Here is a 939-nt window from a genome sequence, read left to right on the forward strand (position 1 = left end):
CGGACATGCGGAGCGATTCGAACGGGATCGAGCTTTGCGTTCTTCATCATGGTCGCTAATAGGGAGCTCCATGTTCCTGGCAGGGTCGTTCCCACTCAAGGGGACTTCCATGCGTTCAGATGCTAGCGTGTCTAAACACAACTAAAGAATTCTTTGATGTCTTGCGCCGGTCTTCACAACCGACGGCTACCGTGTTCTCAACGGTGACCTCGATGACAAATCCAAAAGTCAACTTCATTATCAATCATGTCTAAGTTCTTCCTCACTACCAATCATCTTCTACAGTCTACCTCAGCCACTGAATAGCTTGGTTGCGCAACCATCATGTACATCCGGACACGGATGTTGGTCATTGGCTACACGTGCGGCCGCAGCCCACGGAGTGACCGAAAGGCCTGCCACTTGTCCAGTCCGCCCTGAACCAGAAACCTGCGTACCGTATGGGCGGTATTGCATTAACTACGGCGTTTACCGGCCTATCTGCGACCCCACTACTGTCTGGCCTTGTCCGTGCGGAAGGTGCGAAAGTCGACACGATTGATTCGATTCAGTCTGAAGCCAAGCGACATGTGGTGGACCTTGCGAATGCCTTGTCTGTGATGCACAAGCAAGTGACCGAAACGGCCGCGGGCAAGCGAAAGAAGACCCGTATCCAGCGGAAGGGAAATTGAACGGTCAAGTTGCTAACTTCGCGCTGGCAAGTTGACACTGCGTTAGAAGGGTCCGTACCATGTGGTCAAGGTGGCTTCCGACCACCTCATGGAAGTCCAACAGTTGGTCCCACCGGACGCGATCTCCTTGCACCATGCCAGTAGACTGCGTATGTACTTCGAGGGCGACATCGAAGTCGACAAAGACGTGCAGGCACATATTGTGTTTGGAGATGAAGGATTTTACTTCGAAGCCATAAAAGACCTACGCATGGATGATACGGTCTAG

At 52.4% G+C, this 939-nt stretch overlaps 1 protein-coding gene across 1 annotated transcript; it reads left to right on the top strand.

Moving 5' to 3' along the window:
• Positions 1–440: 440 nt before the first annotated feature.
• On the top strand, positions 441–939 carry H257_14449 (hypothetical protein; the record flags this gene model as incomplete). The annotated part of the gene is made up of 2 exons (XM_009842262.1): positions 441–611; positions 718–939. 2 exons carry the CDS (start codon positions 441–443, stop codon positions 937–939), a joined length of 393 nt encoding a protein of 130 aa, XP_009840564.1.

This window comes from Aphanomyces astaci (genome assembly GCF_000520075.1).
Source record: "Aphanomyces astaci strain APO3 unplaced genomic scaffold supercont1.58, whole genome shotgun sequence".
Lineage (NCBI taxonomy): Eukaryota > Oomycota > Saprolegniomycetes > Saprolegniales > Verrucalvaceae > Aphanomyces > Aphanomyces astaci.